Source organism: Miscanthus floridulus, chromosome 2 (genome assembly GCF_019320115.1).
Source record: "Miscanthus floridulus cultivar M001 chromosome 2, ASM1932011v1, whole genome shotgun sequence".
NCBI classification, from domain to species: domain Eukaryota; kingdom Viridiplantae; phylum Streptophyta; class Magnoliopsida; order Poales; family Poaceae; genus Miscanthus; species Miscanthus floridulus.
This window is the reverse complement of record NC_089581.1, coordinates 116,790,324-116,815,345: the sequence shown is the minus strand read 5'-3', so window position 1 is coordinate 116,815,345 and position 25,022 is coordinate 116,790,324. Positions and strand designations below refer to the sequence as shown.

Sequence of the window (25,022 nt, the reverse complement as noted above, 5' to 3'; positions counted from 1 at the left end):
ATAAAATGATAAGTTATAATCTTTCTTGGATTGCTTTATTAAGTGAATGGAATTATAGATCATCAACCAAACCTTGCTACCTTGCCCAAACGACTCAAATTGAAATCTACAACAAAAGTCATGAAGGGTTCGTGTTGAGCGGAGGACAAGAAAATACCTCCATCGGTCTAAAACTTGGATTTAAGCTTTACCGTGATGCTACTTTGACTTGGTTTGAATTGTACTTTAGAAACTTTGCATGGAAGTGCACCCTTAAGCAAAGTTATAGTACTTGACTAGATAAACAACTTTTATAATTGGGTAAAAGTCTAATTCGGTGCATAGCCTACTCAAAAAAATAGTCCACAAGTAACAAAAGTATTACTGTTTTTGAGAGTGAAATTTTTTCTAAGTCTGAGAGCGCGTTACAGTTTCAAGTGCTGCACTTTGGGTTGATATTACTCTCGAACCATTAAGATTTAGACCAAAACCACTAAATAAAAGTTGGAGCTGGTATGTAGATCTACAACTTTTATTAATAGAGTTTTTGCTAGATCGTCTTTGTTTAGGAGTTACGGATGGACGAACTTAGGCTTTCAGACGTATTTTTGAGGTAGAATTGAAATTTTGAATTTGGTGAACAGTGCCAACACCGTGCTTGAGCTGCAGGCCGCGTGTTGCATTGCTCGCGCCGCGTGGCCTCCGCTGAGCTGCGCCCGTTCGCCAGCTTGCGTGCATAAGTGCAGACCGAGCTCCCCTGCCCTCTCTCTGGCACTCTCTCTCACTCTCTGCCCTCTCCCTCTCGCTCTCCAGCGCACGTGCATGAGCACGGTCACGCCATGGCTGCAGCAAGCACGGCCAGCTGCGCCCTCCTCCTGCCGCTACCACTAGCCAAGCTAGGGCCAGGCACAGTGCATGGCTTGCAGTGGCCCTCCCTCTCACCGCCGGAGCCGCCTGTGCCCGGCCGAACCCACCGTCCGCTGCCATGGATGCCGCCGAGCTGGAGCTCGTGCATGAGCCGCTGGAGCTACATCCGCCGCCGGCTCCCGTACGGGCCGCCTCCCGCACAATCACGGCCACTAGCGGGTGCGCACGGACGCCTGGATGCTTCCCCGCCGCTTTCCCGCCGCCGACGCGCCTCCTCCGGCGAGCTCCTGTGCATACCCCTTTGTAAATCGCGACCGAGGACCTCAGGTAACAATTGAAACAAGTCAAGGGGGTTTTCTGTAGAACCGTAGACTCAAATGAATAGTGCCGTAAGGACTGGTTTGTAATTATTTTGCAGGAACTTTGGAAATTCATAGTAAATCGTAGAAAATTTGTAAAATAGTAAATGTGGACTTTTTAGAATCCTTGTGAAATTCTCTATGCACTAGATCTATAATATGTCAGGTTTTAGTTTAAAGTTGTAGCTGTAAAAATGGATTTGTGCAGTTAGGGTTTGAATGCTAGTCTTATTTGTTTTTTTTATATAACTGCAGTTGTTGTGCTCAAAAAATTGTGAAATTTTTGTGGAGTGATACTAAGATGATTGTTGTTGTCTGGTAAAAATTTCATGAGTTTAGGATTTATATTTTAAGAGTTATAAAAATAACAAATGCCCTATAATGCTTTGCTCCTACTCTAAATAGTTCTGCATGTTTGAATTAATTGGCTCAGTTAAGTTATGAATCATGACTTGATGAAAATACATGAGTTGTAGTACTTTTCTTAAGCTTTCCAAAAAGTTAAATATCATGATTTTTGGCTAAGTAGATCTTGAGTTATACTTGCTTAAATCTCTGTGGCTGTTTCTGCCCAAACCCAGATAGGGTTTCCTTGTTCTTACTGTGGGGCCTTCTTACTTGTGGAATTAGCTTTAGGTGTTTACAACAAAGTTGTTTAGAATTTGCTAAGCTTTCTAAAAAGTCCAGAACCACATTTATTGGACATGTATAACTCCATTTATTGCTGTTTAAAGTGGCATGTTAGTTTCTGTCTATGTTTTGGACAGAGATGCAATTATTGGATTAGTTGACCCTTCTAACTGTAGAATCATCTTAATATGAGAATAAGAAAGTTGTAGGTAACTTCCTAAGCTTTTCAAAAAGTTATGGTTCATGTTTGTTGGCAGTCTGGAACTCCAGTTATGCTTCTCTGATGATGCTATCCGTTTTCTATACCACTGCTGTTGGGTTGGATTTGCAGTTTTGCTTGTGTAATTATTTTCATGGTGTAAATGATGTTTACTGTAGTTTTGGTAAATACACAAGCTGTAGATGATTATCTTTTCTTGCTTGTGTTAAATTTTCATGATCCCAGGTCTGATAGTGTAGGAGTTACATGACTTTTAAGTCTTCTAGCAAGTTTTGATTTTATTCTGAGCAGATCTGAAAGATGCTAGTGTTTAATCTAGTTAGGATTTGAATGAGCTTTTGGTGATAATAACAAAGTTGTAGATAATTCATGTATCTAGATTCTGTTAAAATTTGGTGGTATTTGGCCAAGTAGTTTGTGAGTTATGCCTATTTAAAGTTGGGTTACAGAATTGATTACTCTCTGTCTTGTTTAGACCAGTTTCTGTAAATGGGTATATTTGACTTAGTTAACTTGAGAATCATGATAAGATGATTAAATATGTGATTCCGTCTGTGTCGATTAAGGATCGTACCGTTGTTGGCGCTTCTGACAAGATTGAACGCATGCCTATCACTTAGCTGGCCGGATAACTCGTTCCGACCGCGAAGCCGAGTAGCTCAACTCAGGCCGGGACCCGTTCTGTTGTGCGCTCCTTCCGGGGGATGATTAGACTGAGCCCAAGGGCAGGCTAGGCCTGAATGTCCTAGCATCTGGTGTCCCAGATTGTGCGGCGTGGTACGGACCCGCGAAATGTGTACCTGAGTTGTACCAAAGGTGACCTAAGGTAACCGTTGATCTGGTCTGCCTGGGTTTGTGTTAGGAATAAATTTCCAGCTGGTTGAAATCGATTTGAATCGCCGTCTCTCCCGGATAGTGAGAAACTTGGCTAGTCCCAACATCGTAGTAATTGGATTATGGAATGTGATGGTTCGGATAAACATGGAATTACTATACCTGCTATGGTTACTATTGTATGCTCTAAAAAGATATACCACATGTTTGGCACAGGATAGTTGCTAATCTAGAGATGGATAGTTCTAATTAACTTGATGACAGAATTATAATTGTATAATTGAGTTAATCGCTTTTTATGCAAAATGTTGTCAAGCTACCTCCACTTATAAAGCCTTGCATACTCCTTGGAGTCAATTTTATTTCTGGTTATGACGGGTAAATCTAGCTGAGTACATTCGAGTACTCAGGGTTTATCCCACCATGTTGTAGGTAAGGTTTTGGCCTGCTGAAGATGGTGGCTAACCACCGGTGGGCTCGGTGACTCTATATTCACTTCTTATCTACATGCTTTTGTCTGAGGATGTCACTTATGCTAGCAATGTATTTGGAACTCATATTAATGAAATCCTTCGAAAGCAATGTTGTTTTCACTAATCGGTTTTGAAATCCAAACTTGTATTATTATTTATGAACCTATTTGTAATATTATTTCCGCTGCAACTCTGCGTATGTGATGTGTATTTGCTTAATCACGCGATCTTGGTTGTGATGTTGATTTACCGAGGTCCTGCGTGACACTCGGTGGACTACCGGGTTTATATAAGTGAGAGTATGCGCGTGTCAACGTGTTAAGCGGGGACAACCGTACTTGATCTTGTATAAATTGGGCGGTTCTGTCACAAAGTCCACAGTCCCGCCCGGTCTCTAATTATTATCTAGCACCTCAAGTCCACGTGATAGTAGTAATAGAATAGCCATGACCTATCTCTCGCGAGTGACAGTCCATCACTCGACTTCTACCGTAGGTCCTATAGCATGGCATACTACACAATTCCTGTCATACTAGTAGGACTCATAGGATAGAACATTTATATAGGTGGGTTTCAAGCAACTCCTACAACTTAATGCACAAACAATAGCTTAATAAGTTTTTTAAAAAATAGGGGTTATCCACCGGGGCTTGCCTAAGTAAACTTGTACTCTACTAAGTTAGTATCCCTCCATCTTCAGACATGATCATCCTTCATCTTTAGGATTTGATCACCATTACATCGTCTTCTAGTTCGACTTCATAATCCACCAATTGATCCATCAACCACCAACGTACCTAAATGATATGCATGAATGCAATGCATGCTTAAGTCAAACAAGAATAACAAGATATTTACAAACACTACAAGACAAGCAACACGTCATCACAGTGAAGGGTAACTAGACATTGGAGGTTCGACTCTCATCCTCTCCTAGCGAGTTACTATCATCACACAAGCGAGCAAAACAACATTTTGCATTTTAAACATACAAGTGAAAGCTTATCATAACATGCCAAGCACACTCCTACTTACTAAACATACTTTGCCTATACATCATGTAAAACAAGTAGTATAAACAAATGTATATTAACCCTAATCTAAACACCTAACATATATAAAAACTTTAATAACTATAACCAAGGAATAAAAAGGTGGCACACCAAACATCTCTTTTGGACATGAAAAATTAATGGGTGATATGTCTTAACTAAACATAACTACTGCATAAATTTTATAATTTCTGGATAAACAGATTATTTACTAACAGTTAATTAAGATTTAATGGTAATAAAATCATGTGACACATCATAAATCAATAACTCAGTAAATAAACATCCAATGGACATGACATTTTTACTAGAACACACACATCCATACTAGTTTACCATAAAAATTTCACTGCATTTGGATTACTAGAACATCCTCTAATAAATAACCATAAAGACTAGATTACAATACAACAAAAACTTTATATTAAAGCACAGGATATTATAAATCTATTGCATAGATCTAGTCATGAGGAGTGCAACAAAACTAGTTTGTCATTTTTAGAATTTTTCTATGATTTATTGAAGTTTCTACCAATTTATGCATAAAAGAAATAGATAACAGAAAAAAAAACACATTTTTGCATCGGGGACCCTGGACGTTTTCTAAAATCAAAATAATTCCTCCCACCTTTTGTATGTCTCTTGCATTTTTACAACAGAAACCCTAGAAAAGCTTCTATTCTCACCCTGGGGTCCTTCTCTTCTTCTTCCTTATGGAAATGGAGTAGAGGAGGTGCTTGGGGCGGCCAATTTCGGCCACAGGAAGGCTCGTCGGCAACAAGGGCTAGCAGCACAGTCGCGCTGGCATGGCAGCGACCTACCGCACCCGCACCTAGCCCTAGCCTGGCCAGCAGTAGCCCATGGTGGCCATGCGGTAGTGTCGCAGCAGGGCAAGGCGGCCGGTGAAAGCAGATGCGTGGCACCGGACGGCCACGGCGTGCTCATGGCTGGGCCGCTCTCATGCCAAGATAGGGCACAACAGCCTAGCCGCGTGTGCGCGCGACGGCGATGTTCCGAGTAGGGGCCATAGAAGCTCCCAGCGACGCAGCTACGACGTGCGCGCATGGGGGAACAGTGGGGAGCAAGGCAGAGGCGGTCCTGCCGACCATCGAGCATGGTGAGGAATGGAGTGGTGGGAACAGTGGTGGCGAGGTCGAGCCCCATGGCGACCATGGCATCTCGAACCTAGCAGAATCGAGGGAGAGAAGGAGTGGTCAAGAGAGAGCGCAGAGAGGGAGGAAGGAGTGAGAGGCCATGTAGAAGAAGGCAAGGCGGGGAGTAGCGTAGCGTGGGCGAGGCCGTGGGTAGGGCATGGGTGGCCATGGGTGCGAACAAGGCACGACGTGGGCACGGCCAGGGTCAAGGCATGGGCGACGACAGAACCAAGTGCCTCTCTTGGACCCACTTTTTCGGCATATTCCAGCTATATTTGTAATCCATGACTATAGCAAAATATCTTCATCACCCTTCAGTCTTTGACTCGTATTAAGGAAATATGGTCATTGGCGCAATGGATTAGCAGGTAATTAGGGCTAGAATTAGCAGTGTCAGCCAAAACACTAAGCACTTAGAAACTCTCCCAGGAAACAATATTTTATTCAAACTTTGAAGCACTAATTACTCTATTAAACAACTAAACTAGGCACGAATGAGCACTCTACCACAAAGTACAAAAGTTAAATTAAGTTTTTCACACCAACTGTCGGTGCAGAAAGTGACCAACACGTAAATATTTGTAGTTTTGCCATACGTTGTGATCAGATATGGCCTAGCACTCAATGACACAGGGTTTATACTAGTTCAGGTAACGTGCCCTACGTCCAGTTTGAGTCGGCCAGAGACTTTATTCCTGAGCCTAGGTGCTCAAAGTTTGATATGGGGTTACAAACGAAAGGGAGTAAGATGGGGGTGCAAGAGGTTCAGTCGGACTCTGGACCGAAGGGCCGAGAGAGATGAGAGCTCCTATGTGCGCTAAGTATTTGAGCGTGTGCTCTGTTGGAATCGTTCGTACCGTAGGTTGTTCGATCCGCTGGTGGTTGAATCGTTGGAGAGTCGTCCTTATTGGGAGAGAGCGAATCCCCTTTTATAGATGAAGGGGGCCGCCTTACAAGTGAGAGAGAAGATTTTACATATGCTACTAAGTCTTGTTGTCCACGCCGTCGGGTACAATGATGATTGTAGGCACCCACAACACTATTTATGTCAGACATATGTGGGAGGTTTTACCGTATTCACCATGTATGGCAAATGACAGCGCCACAACACTGTTGATGCTCAGAGGCATGTGGGGGATTTTACCGTGTTCGCCTAGTATGGGAGCTGAGGGCGCCCACAACACTGTAGGGCAAACGTTGGTGCCCACAACACTGCTTAGGCTCTAACATGCCTGGAAGGTGGCAGGGCAGGCACCCTTCTGACATGCCCTGTTGGTACTGTGCTGCAGGTTTACAGGGTATGGTCCTTGGTATTATGGTTGACTTGAGCGCCCTGCCTTACTTGCTCCGCTCGTTTCCTAGGTCCTCACCGAGCGGGCATCCCCGGTCAGTTGGTCTCAGTCGGCTCCGACTGCACTAGTTGGAGAAGAGTTATAAGTAGAGGTTCGGTGCATCCCCGATCGGAGACGCGGGTCGGAGTCAGAAGCAGTGTTGGCCAGGCCTTCCGATCGGAGAGGTGGGTCGGAGTCGAAAGCGGCGTTGGTCAGGCCTTCCGGTCGAAGAGGCGGGCCAGAGTCGGAAGCGGCGTTGGCCAGGCCTTCTAGTCGGAGAGGCGGGCTAGAGTCAGAAGCAAGCGTTGTCCTTTCCTTGTCCAGGCCTTCTAGTAGGAGATTGGATCGCCCTTCTGACCTGTCATTAGGTTTTTGGGCCAACCTAGGAGTTGCGCGTCGTTCGCAACATTGTCTGCTAGGCCGAGCTTTTGCTGGGAAGCAGGTCCATGAGGGACCCTGGGTTTATGAACCCGACACCAACATTTTTTACAATTTCCATATAAAATAATTATTTATTTATCCTCCAAAAAACTATTGAGCAATTAAAACCAGATAAGGTTTTTGACATTTTTTAATCATTTTCTTCACTTTTTTCCAACATGAACCCTAATTAACTTTTGTTCGCAAACCCATTTAGAGATGTTTAAGCACAAAATCAAGGTTGATTGACATCACACATGTTGGCTATATTCACAAAGGTGATTTAAACAAACATGTATCGTATCATTTCATGCAAGAATTTATCATCAAGCATAGAAAGCTTATTTATTAGGTTTTATTAAGACTTAAACTATTGTTAAACAGGTACATAACATCGGGGGTGTTCTAGATCTCTAGTCACACAAGAGGCTAAGTCACTACTCACTAAGAGCTCTCAAACAAGCTACACTAAAGAGCTCCACTAGGTTAAACTAAACTAGCAAGCAAGCTCTCAAAACTAGTTACACTAAGGAGCTTGCTACACAACTAGTTTGCAAAGAATGTAAGGAGGTGAGTGGGATGATTATACCGCTTTGTTGAGAAATGAACCAATCACAATATGAAAGCTAATTCAATCACTGGGAGAATTCCAATCACAATAGACACCAAGATTTTTCTCCCGAGGATCACGTGCTTGCTAGCACGCTAGTCCCCGTTATATCGACCAACACTTGGTCGTTCGGTATCTAATAGGTGTTTTACAAACCTAGTCCAACAAATGGATGCCGCAAGAACCTACCCACAAGTGAGGTAACTCAATGACACGAGCAATCCACTAAAGTTACCTTTCGGCACTTTGTCGGGAAAGGTACAAGACCCCTCGCAATCACCGGGAGATGGCCACGAACAATCACCAACTCATGTTGATGCTCCTCCGGTGCTCAAGCCATCTAGGTGGCGGCAACCACCAAGAGAAACAAAAAATCCACAGCCACAACGATGTCCAAGTGCCACTAGATGCAATCACTCAAGCAAATGCACTTGGAATCACTCTCAATCTCACTATAATAATAAATCAATAATAAAGATAAGTGGAAGGTGTTTGCTTAGGCTCACAAGGATGTATCACATGTGAAAATATCCAAGAGAGAGCCTAAACCGAAGCACTTCTATTTATAGAGCCCCCAAGACTCAAAGAATCGTTGGGAGCTCGGGGGCGTGACCGGACGCATTGATCGGACGCACCCCAGCGTCTGGTCGGCCAGAGTCCGATCGCTCTTGGCCATCCATATGTCCCCGTTTGAATCCCGTGCGTTGATCTTCAATGGTCACTTGCGAGTCAAACGCGAAGTCAAGTGATGACCGGACGCGCCCGAAGAGGATCGGACGTGCTGTCACCGCATCCGCTCACATACTCGCGCGCATTTGCCTAGCCACGATCGGACTCGTTGTTCAAGTGATCTGACTCACGTACACAACGCGTCAGATCGTTTCCTGAGAGGATATTTATTGTTCATTGGTAAATTCCTTAGTTCAACGAAGTAGTTCCAAGTGTGTCAGGATTAGTGTTCTTTACTTTTGTGTTCTCTAGCTCAAGTATTGATGTGTCAAATTGAATTGTGTCACTTTTGTTGAAGTACTGTTGAAATAAATGCAACGTGATTAACCCGGTGGTTAACCAAATGCACGAGAGAGGCATACCGCGTCCCTGCACCTGGGTCCAGGATCAAACAATTTATTGAGCTGCTAGGGTCCTACCACACCTCCCTCCTGATCATTCCCCTCTTTGCTCTCTTTCTTTGCTTCACCTTGCTCGCTGTGGGCGGAAGGCAGCCTCTCTCGTGCTCTCTGCTCCATCATCTCCAACCTTGCCGACGCACAAATCAGCAGCGCACGGTCAACGCTTGTCTGCTCCCTTCCTCGGCTTCACCCTGCTCTCAATCCATGTGTGTTGGATGCATATGTATCAACCTCAATCCATGTGTGTTAGAATTGATTAGGATTAAATTTAGTTTAAATTTCACATCAATTCACTTTAACGCATATGGATTTAGGTTTTGTTTGGATGTATGTGTATCATTTTCAATCCACATGTGTTGGAGTGGATTGGAATAGAACTTAATTTAATTACAGTCCAATCCACACTTCAACACATGTAAATTAAGATGAATACATACATATCAAACAAAAGGCTTAGGTGGATATACGTGCATCCAAACCAGGTCTTATACGTCACTATATGCCGGGTATTGGATTTTCCTCTCCACGCTTGCATCTTGATAGAGTTGCTTACTTGTCATGAGCGTTCCCGAAGGTTTACTCGTTAGCCGGCGTGATTTGCGCACTGCATTTGTCACCGCACATAGTGACATGGTATAGTGGTATACGACTCACATGTCCCATCCCAGCGATCTATGGTTCCAGTTTTAGTCTACGAAAGACGCCAAATATCCCGTGTAACGGATTCATATGCCCGTCCCGTCATCATGCATGCGCAGAAACCAAACGCCCTCATCCAGGAGTCCAGTTTAAGTCAATTTGGCAGTAGAACTCAAGCAGCCGTTTGCTATTTTTATTCGTTTGCTATTTGGCAGTCTGGGATGTACTATTCCAATCTGCTTCATGTCAGATTTGGTGATGATAACAGGCAATCACCATGTAACCATGTATTAGGTACGAGTTCGACCGCTACGCCTCCTGATGATCCTGGTGACTGGTGAGCAGGTAAACCTCCGCCCCGTCCCGTTCGCCGCTACTAGTAGAGCGCAGTGAGGTTGCCTGCCAACATCAGCACCGATCGACGGCGTCGTGCGCGTGCGGCCATGCATGTGCCGGTCCACCGCCGCGTCCCCGGCCGGCCACTTGCTTGAGCCGGATCCGCGACTAGTTCAACTCCGATCCGGCCCCTCTAGCGCCTACTGGCATCGGCGACTGACCGCGTGCGCAGAACGGGTAAACGGCAGCTACAGCTCCGCCGACGGCGACTGATCGCACAACGTCCGTGGAACACCGCCGTGGGGGTGTGTGACAGTGTGAGTCCGTGCAGGTGTCGGGTTGATGACAGGTTCATGTACTTGGAAAGTTTCAAGTCTCAGGCCTGACTATAGAGTTAGTAGGACGAAATGGACCAACTTTAGACCAAGACCACCGATTTGTTTCTCTCTATTTTCTCGATCTAGTGTGTCTCTTATGCCGTGGACTTTGCAGAGACTTACTCCCTCCATTCTTTTTTAAATGTTGTTTTCACGTACTCAACTTTGGCCCTATTCGGCCGGCTAGAAAAACGCCTGATGCTGATACCGATCGGTTATGACAAAAAACACTGTTATTTTGCTAAAAAGGTACTGCTGATAAATTTAAGCGAACATGACCTTTAACTAAATAACGTGGAGTATGTATGAAGCGTAACAAGTATTATTAGATTAATCATTGAATATATTTTTATAATACACACTTATTTAGAGACACAAATGTTACTAGTAATGATTTTCATAAATCTAGTTAAATTTAAAATATTTGACTAGCACGAAAATCTGGGCATATATCATGAAAAGAGACAGAGAGTAGGCATCAAAATAATTGCACAGAATGTTGTAAAAAAGAGTAAATTGCATTTGGGGTACAAGAACTAGACTTGTCGGTGCAAATTATCCCCCAATAACTTGTAATATGCTCTCGGGTACAAGAACCTGTGACATCTTGGTGCATAGACGGTCCAAAAACCACTCTCTCCTGCGTACGTATTATGTTGGAAGTTTAGGCTACGAGCAGCTCGCAGCTAGGATGTACACGGCTCAGATCCGAGCTGCGAGCTCCTATATGCACGAGCCATGTATGTGCCAATACGAGTATTTTAGCTTCGATGAACAAACCCGCAAAGCAAGTGCTCAGCCAATTTTGTCCATCCACCGGGTGAAGCCACCTAGAGCCATATTAGCCGCAGGCTACTCGCGGTGAAAACAACCCAAGTAATTTGACTTGAGGTGTGTACTTATTTTTAAAGATTTATTCTAGGACCTAATGAGATTATTTTTCAGTGGTACACTTACAAACATACGTTTGCAACATATGTGTATGACCACTACAACATATGCAATATCTAGTTAAAATACTTTCAACGTACGTGTATAGTCACTGCAACGTATGCAACACATAAATAAAACACTTGTAACATATGTTTAAAACAGCTGAAACATTTAAAACATACACTTACAATGTACGTATATAGTCATTGCAACATACGCAATATCTAGATAAAACACTTACGATGTACGTTTAAAATAGCTGAAACATTATATATATATAACATACGAAGATCGATGTCATGGATCAACGAAAAAATTTAGACCAACACTCAGCCAAGAATCCTACAATGGTGGCGAACACGGAAAATGTGTCAATGCCGATCCACATTCGCCGTGGACCACCGCATCCGCATACAATGGTTCTGGGCTGACGATGCGGATCTGCTACAAGAAAGCTTCTCCTGTATACACACAGTACGTACGCCCTCGACACGGCAGCGCACGTGGATGTGGATCTGATTTTACACCACACTTGGTGGTGTAAGCCAACTGCACCGATTGGTCGTGTGACGACCAGACATCTTCGCACGACGGGGAATCTGCTCCGGCACTCTGTCATCTGCCTCTTGGATCCTGCGATCCGCCGCAGGAGCATGACCACCGTCCACATGCTGGTGCAGTGGTGCTGGTGCTGGGTCACTAATCTCGGCAGATGCATACATACTAAAAAAGGATGGAGCAGGAACGAATAAGAGGCAGAGGCTGCTTAGCTCGCCACCGAGGACCACTCGGCCGCCATGCTTAGTTGGTTACGGTTACGCGTGATGCGGAGGGGGTGACGTCACTTGCTGCCACGGCGATGACGCATAAAGATGGCAACGGGCCCGATACCCGATACCCGACGGGTATTTGATCATTAGGGGAGGAGATGGGATCATATCTTTATCCGCGGGCATCTAAATGGGCAAAAATCCATCCCCGACGGGTATAGCGGGTACGGGAACGTTCCCTGTTTACTCATCCCCGTTACCCATTGAGGAACCTGACTATTTGAGCTGTCATGCGAGTATTACGCCTAAAGAAGTTTAACATAGGTATTTTGGCCCAAATCTGAACAATCATATATATATATAGTTTGTGTGTTCTAGGAACCATAGTTCAATTTTTTTCTCACCATCTCTGCCAGCAGCACAAGCACGCCTGCCTCACGAGCGCTCGTGCCCCTCGCTTCCTCAGTTCGGTCTCTCTGCCACCTTTGCTCGTCCTCCTCACAACCTCGCTCCTTTTTCTCGGCATCTCCTAGACTCCGACACTTATACCCGGGTGAAGAAGAAACGTCTCCGATTGTAAAGTTGTGACCCCAAATGTTCTTGTTTATTGAGTATGCAGTACCCATCGGATATCTGTTACCCGACTGATGCCCAATGGGTACAGGGATGGATAAAAATCTATACCCAAGACAGTTAATGGAGACGAAAATCGAATAAATTCTCTGTAGCGAGAAAGAGAACGTTCCTACGATATCCGACGGGTACATCCGTTGCCATCGTTAATGACGCGAGGGAGATCACATATCAGTCTCTTCTCGGTCGTCGTCGGGCGCTTCTAGCTGACGCTGACGCCACGGGCCCTCCGCGTTCGACCGCTATAAAGAGCGCGCGACGACCGCCTCCCGGAGAGCCATCCTGGACACGGTTACGGTTCCTCCTGACTGCGCGCGCGCTCGCAAGACCGACGACTTCCATAGGCTCGCGGCGGCGGTGACCACGCATGGCGGAGCACCTCCTCTCGACGGCCGTGCACGACACCCTGCCGGGGAACTACATCCGGCCGGAGTCGCAGCGCCCTCGCCTCGCCGAGGTCGTCACCGGCGCGCGCATCCCTGTCGTCGACCTAGGGAGCCCCGACCGCGCCGCGGTTGTCGCCGCCATCGGCGACGCCTGCCGCTCGCACGGCTTCTTCCAGGTCCTCAACCATGGGATACATGCCGACTTGATTGCGTCGGTGATGGCCGTGGGGCGCGACTTCTTCCGGTTGCCGCCGGAGGAGAAGGCCAAGCTGTACTCCGACGACCCGGCCAGGAAGATACGGCTGTCCACGAGCTTCAACGTGCGCAAGGAGACGGTGCACAACTGGCGCGACTACCTCCGGCTGCACTGCCATCCCCTCCACGAGTTCGTGCCCGATTGGCCGTCCAACCCGTCCGATTTCAAGTATGTTAATTAATTATTCTGCTTCCTCAACTAACCACACTAGCTTTATTCAATTATTATTGTTAGTACTCCTACTTCCTAGTTTTTATTTTTTTGAGGTTACTCCTACTTCCTAGTTAATTAAAAACAGCAAGCGGATGTTTGCTAGTGCAAAATATCGGGGGAAATTAGTTCAGGTAGATAGGTACATTTCAAATAATGTGTAGTAGCTGGAATAAAGAAAACACTCAATTTCGGGAAAGAAAACCATCTGAAGCTGACGAGTGGGTAGCCATTTGTAGTGGCATAAGCTCACTACTTTTTTTTCATTAAAGGTAAAGAAACAGCACCTTTTTTGAAGAATGGAAAGGAAATAATATTTGAAACTTATATACCCATGTAGTCTGTCTCGGTATATAGTTTATATATATTTTATAGTAGGTTTTCAGCTCCTCCGGAGAGCTCCGCTGATTGTCTCATACTGAATCAACAGCCACTAGCACTTTGGACCATTGCTTCCAAGAATAAGAACATTTTTATATGTTTTTTCATAAGATAGGAGAAAGAGAAAGTTGCATCATCTTTGGGCAACTTCACAGTGCACTGTTTTTGGGCAACATCACACCAGAAAGTAGTACACCACCGTTTACAAATAGTATTAGTACCCTCGGCTTTACCGCCATTCAGCGTTTAACGTTGTTCATCTGTAAATATTTCGCAGATAACCATAAACAAAAGATATAGTTAAAGTATTATTGATGTCATGTCTGGTGTGATACTCTTTCTGCTTAACTAGATAGTAGTATTTGAGCAAAAGTCGTCAATCATAGTTTAAACAGCTAAATTTAATAGTGACAATTACTTGTAAACGGTGGTAGTCAAAAAGAGAAGAACTTGTTTTAGCGGAGGCGGAACCAGTCCTAGACTGTTCAGAAATAAAGGGAAATCCTGTGCATACACGCAAATCAGGCATTGCGAATGTCTTTTCTTGGATGCAGACATCCACTTTGTGGCGTACAGCATCAGAACAAGAAACTTTTATGAGCCTGATTTGAGCTGACGCTTTCAAGTGCAAATAGATAACGAAATGATCATAAAATCTATCAGATAGATATCATCCGGTCCTTTCCTTTCACATTATAGCAAGGATAGGCATCACACAGAAGGATATATCAAAACAAAACAACGTGATTCATGCCACCGTCGATGCAAAATGTATCAGCAGTTCAGCATGCAGTGTTCAGTTGGGTAAGGCCGAGAATACCGCAAGCATCTAGTTAAGCCAAATTAAAAAAAATGTCGAGGCTTACGAGCTGCTCCCTCTGTTCGAAACTATAGTTGTTCTGGCTTATCTAGACACGTAACTGTTAATATATATCTAGACATAATATATATCTAGGTGGCAAAAATTGTGTATTTAGACAAATCAGAACGATTTATAATTTAGAACAGAGAGATTATGTGTGTTCGACTCCTCTAATACTTGTTTCGAGATTGGTTCGGATTCTAAACAAGCCAAGCTCAAGCTTAAGCCAAATATCACGAACCTAGCAAGCTAGAGCTCAAGTAAGCCCGTGCATTATTACCAACCACAACTCTTTTCAGATAATTTTGCTAAAATTTAAACCATACATCATGCATCCAAATCTTAAAATCAAACAAATTACCCGATTTGGCAGCTCAAAGTGGTCTATAAGATAGTTTTGCTAGTATGGCATGCATGGAGATCCCACGTGAGAATCCTTCCTCTTTCTCTCTATGCGTCCTTGGACCAACACACAACCCCCCCCCCCCCCCCCCCCCCCTCTCTCTCTCTCTCTCTCTCTCTCTCTCTCTCTCTCTATATATATATATATATATATATATATATATATATATATATATATATATATATATATATATATATATATATATATATATATATCACTTAGGAAGGAGTTACTGTAATCTCGTAAATTAGCATGGTAATTATCGTAACTCAAAGTGGTCACAGAATAAATTATTCTATGGCCAGCTACAGAACAGTAGTTTTATATATATATACACACACACCCACCACTCACCCCCTCTCAGTAGCACATCCCCAATGCCCTCACCTTGTAGTGGTTTTCAATTTGAGGGTGTACAATTAATGGTTTTCGAGTTTAGGGGGTAGGGGGGTTCATACTTCATGACAAGTTGAAGGTGGCAAAATAGATTTCACTCTAAATCATTTAAACAACAGAGGCCGACCAAAATGTCAATTAGGACATCGTCATCTCTGATTTTGTGACAGCGTGACTAACAATATGACCTTAGCTGGAACTATTATCTTCTCATTTATAAAGCGATCAATGTCATTCAAGACCATATAAAGCGATCAATCTCAGATTGGAGACTGAAATAGACTCTGACTAGCTAAATCTAGAATGATAAAAAAAGATCATGGCTCGCTAATTACTCTCGTTTGGGTCACTTTATGCTTGACTAGGTCGAATTACAAACGAACCTAGCTTGACCCTTCAGATCGAGCTTTGGTCAGCCTCTGGCAAGCTCAAGCTTCAGGCGACACGCTTGCTGGAGCTCTCGATCAGCTTGTTCACAGCCCTGCATCGCTGCACGCAGCGTTACTCAAGGTCGAGAGAAGGCCAGAGAGCTCGGGCACTTTCGTTTCACGGATATACGGCAAGGGACATTGCCACGCCAAAGTTATTTGTCCACTCATTGCTGTGTTTCCATCGTGAGCTAGCACTAACTAGCAGGCAAGCAGGTAAACTAGTCTAACAGCGCTGCAGCCACATGTGGAGTGTGGACAGCTAGCGCCACGGGAGAATAATGACAAAGAGTGTCACAACTCACAAGGAAAGTAGCCACGTGTAGAAGCACTTTGAACGTTACAAGTTGACTAGGAGTCAGACATGTCGTAGTGTGTCTGTTCCGTAGCTCGATTCCTACACGCGTAATGTGTGCTGTTCATTCCTAGACGTGTAAACGGTATCAGTTGGTGAGAATGCAGTTATTTCTGAATCTGACACTGTCACGCACGTCTGATCATATCATCAGGGACACCATGAGCACGTACTGCAAGGAAGTCCGGGAGCTCGGGTTCAGGCTATACGCTGCGATCTCGGAGAGCCTGGGTCTAGAGGCGAGCTACATGAAGGAGACGCTGGGCGAGCAGGAGCAGCACATGGCAGTCAACTTCTACCCGCCGTGCCCGGAACCCGAGCTCACCTACGGCCTCCCGGCGCACACCGATCCCAACGCGCTTACCATCCTGCTCATGGACCAGGACGTCGCCGGCCTGCAGGTGCTCCACGGCGGCAAGTGGGTCGCCGTCAACCCGCAGCCCGGCGCGCTCATCATCAACATCGGCGACCAGCTGCAGGTGACTCATGATGATTATTCGCTCTGTCGTCCCATGTCATCGTGGGCGACTGGTAGTAGGTTGACGGCCGTTCAGCGAGACTGTGACAGTGAAGCAAATCAAAACATGCTCATCACTGACTGAAACACCGGTGGTTCTGAATTCTGATGATGCAGGCGCTGAGCAACGGGCAGTACCGGAGTGTGTGGCACCGCGCGGTGGTGAACTCGGACCGGGAGCGGATGTCGGTGGCGTCGTTCCTGTGCCCGTGCAACCACGTCGTGCTCGGCCCCGCGCAGAAGCTCGTCACGGAGGACACCCCGGCCGTGTACAGGAACTACACGTACGACGAATACTACAAGAAGTTCTGGAGCAGGAACCTGGACCAGGAGCACTGCCTGGAGCTGTTCAGAACCTAGCAGCCTGCGGCGTCCGTGCAAATGCATACGGCCTGATCTGTTTCGCTGTGTTTCTCCATGACATTCGCCTTGTTCGTTTGGCCGTACTTTTTCAGTTAACAAACAATATTTTTCTCTCACAATAAATCAGTCAACAGTGACTTATCAGCCAAACGAACAAGGCTATTAGAAGAACACGCTTCACAATGTTTGTCCATTGAAGATGATATCATCAAGAGATTCAAGACTGTAGTACTCATTGCAATTCTTCCACTCTATATACATGATTAATAAATGCTTTGAAAGACGAAAAAGAAGCAGAAGTATTATGTTATTAGTTTTTTTTTTATTTAGGAATAAGGAGGGGTTGCTATTCCAGAAAGGGCGTAAGCCCCTCCTATTCCCTCGAAAAAAGAAAAGAGGGTTATATATATATATATATATATATATATATATATATATATATATATATATATATATATATATATATATATATATATATATATATATATATATATATATATATAGGGAGAGGCTATTCAGCAGCCGGCTACAAAATAAGTTATTTTGTAGCCATCTCTATTTACCATAATTTTATATACTAATTTACCATAATGTCAATACATATTTACAATAGTTGGGTTACTATAACACATGAGAATATTTACCATAACGTTATAGTAAACCATTTAGTAAGGAGTTACTGTAAATTAATATAGTAATTATCGTAACTCAAAGTGGCTACAGAATAAGTTATTCTATGGCCAGCTACAGAATAGTAGTTCTATATATATATATATATATATATATATATATATATATATATATATATATATATATATATATATATATACACAACGCTATTTGAAGCGCTACGCTCTGAATAAAATTTAGCATCTCCAACTAATCCTCCACAACCGTAAGGTTACGGTAGTTTTTGATCCGCAACCCTAACAGTGCCGCATCCAACGCACATGGAGCAGCTCCAGCGATCCGTAAAATCACGGCATATTTTAATCCACAACAATAAAAGTGATCTCGTGCCAACCGCCCATACCGCCCATAGCTAGAAATAAACAAATAGACATTTACGGTTGCAGAGACATGCCAGATTTGCCTCCTTAATTAAACGTAAATGCCTATAATTTAATGGTTATCGTAATTTCTTTCCCTTACTCCACCCGTAATTTTTGGCTGCCTGCATGGCGAACCTCAGTTTCCCTTTCGTCCAACCGTAATTTCCGTGCATGCATGAACAACTCAAGTTTCCCTTTCATCCAACTCTGCTTGCAGGCGGGCTGGTTCGCGGCCGGCCGCTAACTCGCATCGCTCGTCGCAAAGTTTGTTAGCGGGCTTGTGGTCAGTCGCTAAGCTATAAACTTTGCGGATAAATTTTCCGCGGACATAACAGACTACGCTGTAAAACCCGCGAGACCCGCTACGCTGCAATGGAGGCTATGTGTACACTATCTCTCTGCGCGTACAGTATCTACACATATCCTGTAAGAACTTGGAACCTGCAAGCTAAATTTTCATATCCAGTTAATCGAAGAGCAAGGATGATACAGCTTTGCACTGATCATTTTAATTTTCATATCCCGGCTATATATATATATATATATATATATATATATATATATATATATATATATATATTGTACGTTCTCAAATATAACAACATCAAGAAATACAGGTACAGAAATAAAGACACATATCCTGTAACAAAAGTTATTATTACTGAACAAAGACGTAACGTTTGGATGTCACTCTGCAACTCTGCATTGACTGAAATATACTTCATGTGCTAGTCAAAAAAATTGGGGTGAAATTTCGGATGAATTTTACGAAAGTACATTTTTCGAATAAAATTTGAAAACGAGTACTGACAAATAAAATTCGAAAGTGCATTTTTCTGTCCTAAGTTTACTAGGCTGCGAAGCTGTTGTGATGATCGTGCGAGCTTCTGTTACGGCACCATCAGGCCTTACCGAAGATACCGAAGCCGGTCCAGTCATTTTGGCCCGTCCGACAATGAGTACCAGACTGAGCACCGGCACCAAGATGCCAAGCGTTGCAGTTCTTGCGGGTTCTTAGTGAGCTTATTGTGTTGTCCAGTGGGCTTGGTGGACCAAACGATGTTAGACCACGAGGAACTTGCAGCTGAACCGCGTTATCCGCAAACGTTGATTTTGCGGGTGGGTTGGTGGGCAACGTTAAAAACCCGCCCCGCCTGCATCCTGACGTCCAACCGTAACTCTACTACCGCGTCAAAGAAGCATCAGATTTTACTCCTGAATTAACCGTAATTGACTATAATTAAGAAAGTCAATGATTTGTTTCTTTGGATACGCAAAGAGTTACGTGGAATGGTTCTTCATGAACTAATAATAAAAAATTAAGAGTATTTATTTTATAAAATAAAATTCAGTACACAACGGAACTTATTGGTAGTAAACAATGGAACTTCTTGGTAGTAAACAATGGAACTTCTGATCCTTTGGAATGGTAGTAATCCTTTCGGAAGATGCTCAAATAGTATGATTTGATTTTGCGAACATGGTTAGTGAATCAAATCACTGAATAAAGTAGATTCATGTACACCGTGAACACATACACCACGAATAGAATTACATAGGACACAAGCAGAGCTGCGCATTGGCGCGACACTACAAATTGCTTGCCATCGCGATGGTGGCACCATCCAGCAGCTTCGTTGGCTCCTTGTCCTTGCATAGCATGACGCGGATCTTATAATTATCCCTCGCAGCGTTCCCGGCAAGCTAGACCTGTTGATGCATTGGGGAGAAACAGAGATAAGTTTGCTGAGTTTGCTTCTTCAGTTGCGGTATTTTTTGAGCATACAAGACAAAATTCTAGAAACCTATATGGTCTACAATAGTTGAAGTTTTACATTACTACTTGGTAAATTATAGGATACAAGTATAGGTATTATTCGAGCAATTAATCGAGAGAGAGGAATTATTCTGAGCATTTTAATCCAGGAGACGACTCAGATTCATTTACCTCAGATTTCTATAGTAGTTTATGTACAAAATTACTACTAGTTGGTAAGTTACATGATGCAAAGAGGTATTAGTTGAACTAATCAAGAGGGGTAATCATGGGCATTTTCAAAATTACAGCGCAACTAATCCAGGAGATGACTGCATTCAGATTGAGGAACAATTGTAATAGTAGTTGTAGTGGTAATAGCATTAGGAGTAGCAGCAGCAACAGTAGTAGCAGCAGCAGAAGTTGCAGTAGGAGTAATTATTTGAATTTGGGCACTAACACTTGTTTGAATAAGTTACTACTAATTGTTTGAAACAGGGAGCCATTGCACTACTTTATTCTGCAATAGTGTTCATGAAAGTGAAGGGCGGGCCTGGTGCAATCGGTAGAGTCTTACCGCCTGTGACCGGAAGGTCCCGGGTTCGAGTCGCGGTCTCCTCGCATTGCACAGGCGAGGGTAAGGCTTGCCACTGACACATTTCCCCAGACCCCACACAAAGCGGGAGCTTTCTGCTTTAGGTACGCCCTTTTAGTGTTCATGAAAGTGCACCATGGTGCATAACCTCATCGGCGTCTTCTACATCAGATCAGAACCAGCCTACATAACAATAAAAAGCCTTCAGAAAAATCAAAAGGCAACTACCTTTATCTAAGAATTAAAAGGCATGCTAAGATGGTAATAATTGGGTTGCATACTACTATAAATAGCGACAGAACAGATGAACTACTGGCTGCACCAACAGACAGACGAGACACAAAATACTATTAATACAGTCTAGAAAAGTAAATTAGTACCAGGAACTGAAATGTGACTTCATCTTAGCTACCCATAATAGCAGAGACTCTGCATAGCTGCGCGTGTGTGGTAATCAGTTGGGAGGAAATTACCTCTAGAAAAGTAACTGTCTTACAGGCTGTCCTGCTACAAGAGAGTATGTTTTATATGTATGTATGAAAGAAAGAGAAACCGTCTGAAATTACTTATATTGAGCTGATTTCTCTGATAGTAGTAATTTTTCTTATAGAGCTCCTTTCTCTACAAGTAATTGTCTTATAATCGGGACACTAGCTAGTAGTAAATCTCTACTTTAAATTATGTCAACATTCCCACGCCTCTTTGCTTGTACCACCAGATACAAAGGTAAGGTTGTATACATTGATCAATAAGGGAAAGTATTTGATTCGCCCCTATGGATAACTAAGGTAAATTCTTGGATAACCAACTTGGCGAGTCTTTGATGATCGGCATCAAGTTGGCGACTTTTTCGACCAAAAGCAAAGATACTCCCTGTTCGCCTTGATATTTTTGCCATCACCAGTTGCAGTGGCATTTGGAACAATGACAACGATCAATTATGCCATAGCGAAGACGAACATCGCCAGCAAAAGGCTGATAGTGCCAATCTCTAAGGTCTACATGATGGATCACAAGAAGTCTATTACAGATGCTCTATTTGAAAGGCTATATATTCCAACAGCTCCCAAGCCCATCTTTACCTATGCTGGCGCACACCCCACACACCTAGCTGAATAGACTTTTGCTGTCTGGATTCTCAAAAGAAAGTAGAGGCCCCGAAGTCCAGATGAGAGGTCTGCTCAAGTTGCTCTTAGCTAGTTCGGGGATCTACTACTATGTGCAACTTTCTCTCGAGGCCCCAAGAAGGGTCGGGGCATTTCTTTTCGGAGCTAGGATGTGGCTTAGAAAAACGGCCCAACAAAAGCCCAGACTCTCGCTTCCCCCTCCCAAATCGGCAGCCTACGCGTTTCAGTTCATCCGTTGCCGTCCGCAGCACAAAGCCGGCCGGCGCCAGGGCCAGGCGGACAAAAGACGCAGAGTAAAAGGTGAAGGACCTTTCACGCGGCAGCCGCGCGATTGGTCAGGCATTGCCCGTACCTCGTATACGGCACCGCGACGCAGGTCGACGGAGACGGCGGACGGCCACACCACACGCGTACCGGCCAAACACGAGGAAAAGTTCCCCGCTAATCGATGGCCGATCAACCAGCTTCGCTAATCCGGACCGCAAAGCTGGGGTTGGGTTTTCATCCCCTTTTCGACGGAAGTCCTTGAATCCTGTCTGGGTGGATAGACAGAGTAACTAACGAGCAGTGTTTATATTTGGTGTTACCTCGGCCGCAGGCAATCGATAGGCTCCCCGTGATTCCAGGTCTGATGGAGGCTGTTGGAATTGGATACAGTGGGGTAAGAAGATCCACACCTGACCTGAGTAAAACTTCAGATTACAACAATAGCTCTTGATGCATAATTTGACAAATGTGGGATGGATTTCGCATTGAGCTGGCCTACAATGTTCAGAATCTTTCGGTTGTCATGCCTCAATTTCTACCGTTTATCTACTGAATTTTCACCTTTTCATATATATGCTTTTCTGATGATGCAGTGGTTCGCGTACCGAAACTTGCTATTCAAGTCTGACAGGTAATGAAACAGTACGACTATTTTATTCAGTGTGCAAAATTTTGCATATGCAAAGACAGAAAATGCTAATTAACTAATTATTTGCCAGACAGAAAATGCATGCAAATTAACTATCATTTGCCAGTAAGCAATATGTATAGCCAGTCCTGCACATTTCTAGCTCCAGAATAATCATGTCAGCCATCGGATAAAATGATCCAAATAATTTTATCCAGCATGCTGCATGCCCCTGTAACAAAGAGTTCAGGTTCAGTAACAACTTCCAAGTTGGCTGTATCAACCAGTTGCTCTACATATTTGATACGTTTATATTTTAGGTTTTGCCTACCATAAATTTCTTTGATTCCGTTCCTTTGGTTAAAGGCGTTAGGTGCTCAAACAACTGCAATGTACTTCAGGGATGCTTTCTTTGCAAAGGTCCGGGAGGTCTACGAGGATATAATCAGAAGTTAACAGATGGAGCACTAATGCAGGCTCATCCAAATTAATGAAGTTCACTTTAAGAGATCCTTCTAGTTTGTTGCCGTTCGGTTGCTTTTGCTAGCTTGTAATATATTTCAGTATAGCATCTAATTTGATCCTTACTCAATGAATGTATGGATAAATATTTTTTCTAAAAATGCAATCTATCTATCTATACTCTGTTTTTTTCGTATTAGTTTTTCTGATTCTAGTGTTTTGTTGCTTATAGTCAAGGTCATTATTTATTCGAACTATCATTTTGTGCTTTACTTTATGTTGATTGCATGATGTTTGAGCCCTTGTCTTATTCGAAACCTACTGCCTAATCAAGCAATCAAAATTAAGTTAAGCATAAGCCATGAAATGTGACAATGTGTAAATAGGATATGTATGTGTCAGAGCATGGCTTGAAGTTGACATCACCTTTGAGATATTCCATAACTCGGAATCCTTTAGGTTCTTTGGGTTGAGCTCCTGTGTTTGATATACTGCAAAATGACAATTTAAATGAATAACGATCACGACCACAAGCAATACAACATTAGTGACAGAAACAAGTAAGATCCAAATTACTCTAAATAGAGCATGAATAGATACATTATACGTCTTTAAAAATAGCACTAGTTTCCTATATTCTATTTGAAATAAATTAGTTACAAATTGTTATAGATTTAACCATGTTTTTATGATTTTATAATAATACATTTTTGTAGATAACGGAATTTTATAATAATACGTATATAGGTAAAACAAAGTTTGAAACATGTCGATGGATAAAGCTAAAAATATTCAGTTTTGAAGTTTAATGGAAAAAAAAAATCAGACTCGGTGATGTATAGTTAGATGGAAAAAATAAACTTCTTCCGTATACTCTGTATCAATTTTCAGAATCAAGAAGCTAATGTTTGGTTTAGTTTTTCCTTTAAAAAACATACCTTCGCAATAATATGTATGCTACTCTATAGGCCACGGCGGGTTTCCTATGAACAATGCTGATGGGCTGACATTTGGTGTCGGGTGGATTGTGCCATAATCCATAATAGATTGAACCATTTATGCCTCATTCATATTGTAGGAGTTCCACAAGAATAAATGCTTCATATGAAATCTTGTTTTTTTGAAACACACCCTGATTAACCTGATTAATGTGCACCAATATCCAAATAAGCAAGGACCTTTCACTTAGGTAGTTAGGTGCACCCACATCAAGTCTGTGTGATCTTCGCCATTATATGGTTCCGCGGCATTTCTTTCCGTGTTGAGTTTAGGCGATTTATTTCGATCTTGGGCCATAATGATTACTCCTTTGATCATTTGACATGCACGGAGCATGTAAGCACGTCTTGACTCTTGACAGAAGACCATCAGAAGTAGTCGGATACGAAGCAATACAACATTAGTTACGATCACGACCACAAGCAATACAACATTAGTGACAGAAACAAGTAAGATCCAAATTACTCTGAATAGAGCATGAATAGATAGATTATACTTTTTTAAAAATAGCACTAGTTTTCTATTTTCTATTTGAAATAAATTAGTTACAACATTAGTGCTGACCATGAGTTCTGTGCTGCGAATACGAAGCTGGTGGTGACTACTTCTGATGGTCGTGTCGGTCAGATTCCGTAGACGTACGACGTGAGACCGTGTAAGGCATGAGCTGGTACTGTGACTAACTGGATATGTATTTCTCAGGCGACACATCTGTTAGTGGCAGACTAACAAGACCGCCATGAGCAACCCTGTCATGGACTGGGCATCCAAATGGGCCTATCGTGGATTGGGCTGCCAAATGAGCTAAAGTTACAGAAATGTGCAGCTAAAG

The 25,022-nt window shown here is 43.3% G+C and overlaps 1 protein-coding gene and 1 long non-coding RNA gene across 2 annotated transcripts; one reads left to right on the top strand and one right to left on the bottom strand.

The window, feature by feature from the left end:
- Positions 1 to 13,032: 13,032 nt before the first annotated feature.
- On the top strand, positions 13,033 to 17,575 carry LOC136539437 (flavanone 3-dioxygenase 2-like). Its single transcript, XM_066531396.1, has 3 exons — positions 13,033 to 13,557; positions 16,579 to 16,903; positions 17,059 to 17,575. Exons 1-3 carry the CDS (start codon positions 13,115 to 13,117, stop codon positions 17,299 to 17,301), a joined length of 1,011 nt encoding a protein of 336 aa, XP_066387493.1. The 5' UTR covers positions 13,033 to 13,114; the 3' UTR covers positions 17,302 to 17,575.
- Positions 17,576 to 19,982: 2,407 nt separating this feature from the next.
- Positions 19,983 to 22,332, bottom strand: LOC136539436 (uncharacterized). The gene is made up of 3 exons (XR_010779662.1): positions 22,187 to 22,332; positions 20,690 to 20,890; positions 19,983 to 20,066 (listed from the first exon to the last, which is right to left on the bottom strand). It is a non-coding gene; the product is annotated as an uncharacterized lncRNA (long non-coding RNA).
- Between the last annotated feature and the right edge of the window lie 2,690 nt (positions 22,333 to 25,022).

What these genes read in the sequence shown, in the direction of transcription:
- LOC136539437 (XM_066531396.1), top strand. Translation starts at nt 13,115, where the DNA reads ATGGCGGAGCACCTCCTCTCGACGGCCGTGCACGACACCCTGCCGGGG. An exon ending in TCCAACCCGTCCGATTTCAA is followed by an intron (nt 13,558 to 16,578) that starts GTATGTTAATTA and finishes TCATATCATCAG; the next exon opens with GGACACCATGAGCACGTACT. An exon ending in ACATCGGCGACCAGCTGCAG is followed by an intron (nt 16,904 to 17,058) that starts GTGACTCATGAT and finishes CTGATGATGCAG; the next exon opens with GCGCTGAGCAACGGGCAGTA.